At 39.4% G+C, this 594-nt stretch overlaps 1 protein-coding gene across 1 annotated transcript in view; it reads right to left on the reverse strand.

Moving 5' to 3' along the window:
• The window catches only part of LOC119581981 (protein PXR1-like), a gene marked incomplete at its 3' end in the record, with an annotated part of 14,510 nt that overhangs the window by 13,690 nt on the left and 226 nt on the right, over positions 1–594 (reverse strand). The window contains 1 exon segment of the mRNA XM_037930170.1: positions 43–594. This exon segment is cut by the window's right edge and continues 226 nt beyond it. Within this exon segment, the coding sequence (XP_037786098.1) occupies positions 43–123 (81 nt within the window).

Here is a 594-nt window from a genome sequence, read left to right on the forward strand (position 1 = left end):
TATAAAAATTATCAAGAACACACCATGAATTTTAAACTTTACCTCAGGACCTGAAACGTGTTTTGCCACGAGGCAGATGAACAGAAAACCAAGAATAATCACGAGGAGGAGACATTTCTTCATTTTCTCGATGTTGTTTCTCTTCGGATTTGATGTAGCGAAGGTGACACCAAATTGCAATGCTATTTCTCTCTTTTTTTCGTATTGCGCGACTTTACTCGTCCTGTTTCATCTCACGGCACTGCTTCTGTTACTCGGTGTGGGTTTCTGGCACCGCAGCTTGTGGTACTGAGGCACTAAATTCAAATCACAATGCTAAGAGTGCCACATTATTACACGCAGTTGTTTTCAAGACTGTATCTTGATTCTTAACGTTAAAAGGTGCATCTTAGTGCCACTCGTCCTCGAAGTTCGCATGGCACTGATATGATTATTCTGGTTCTTGTTATAGATAGCATACTAACAATGGGCACTTTAGGTCTTTTCATTAACATGCTGCCGACTTGTTCTTTGGGACTTGGATATCAATATTTCAAGAATTTGTTGTCAGTTCATCATTAACAATGTCTGTCTTTTCGGTATTTATTCCCCTTA

Source organism: Penaeus monodon, chromosome 15 (genome assembly GCF_015228065.2).
Source record: "Penaeus monodon isolate SGIC_2016 chromosome 15, NSTDA_Pmon_1, whole genome shotgun sequence".
In the NCBI taxonomy this organism is placed as follows: Eukaryota; Metazoa; Arthropoda; class Malacostraca; order Decapoda; family Penaeidae; genus Penaeus; species Penaeus monodon.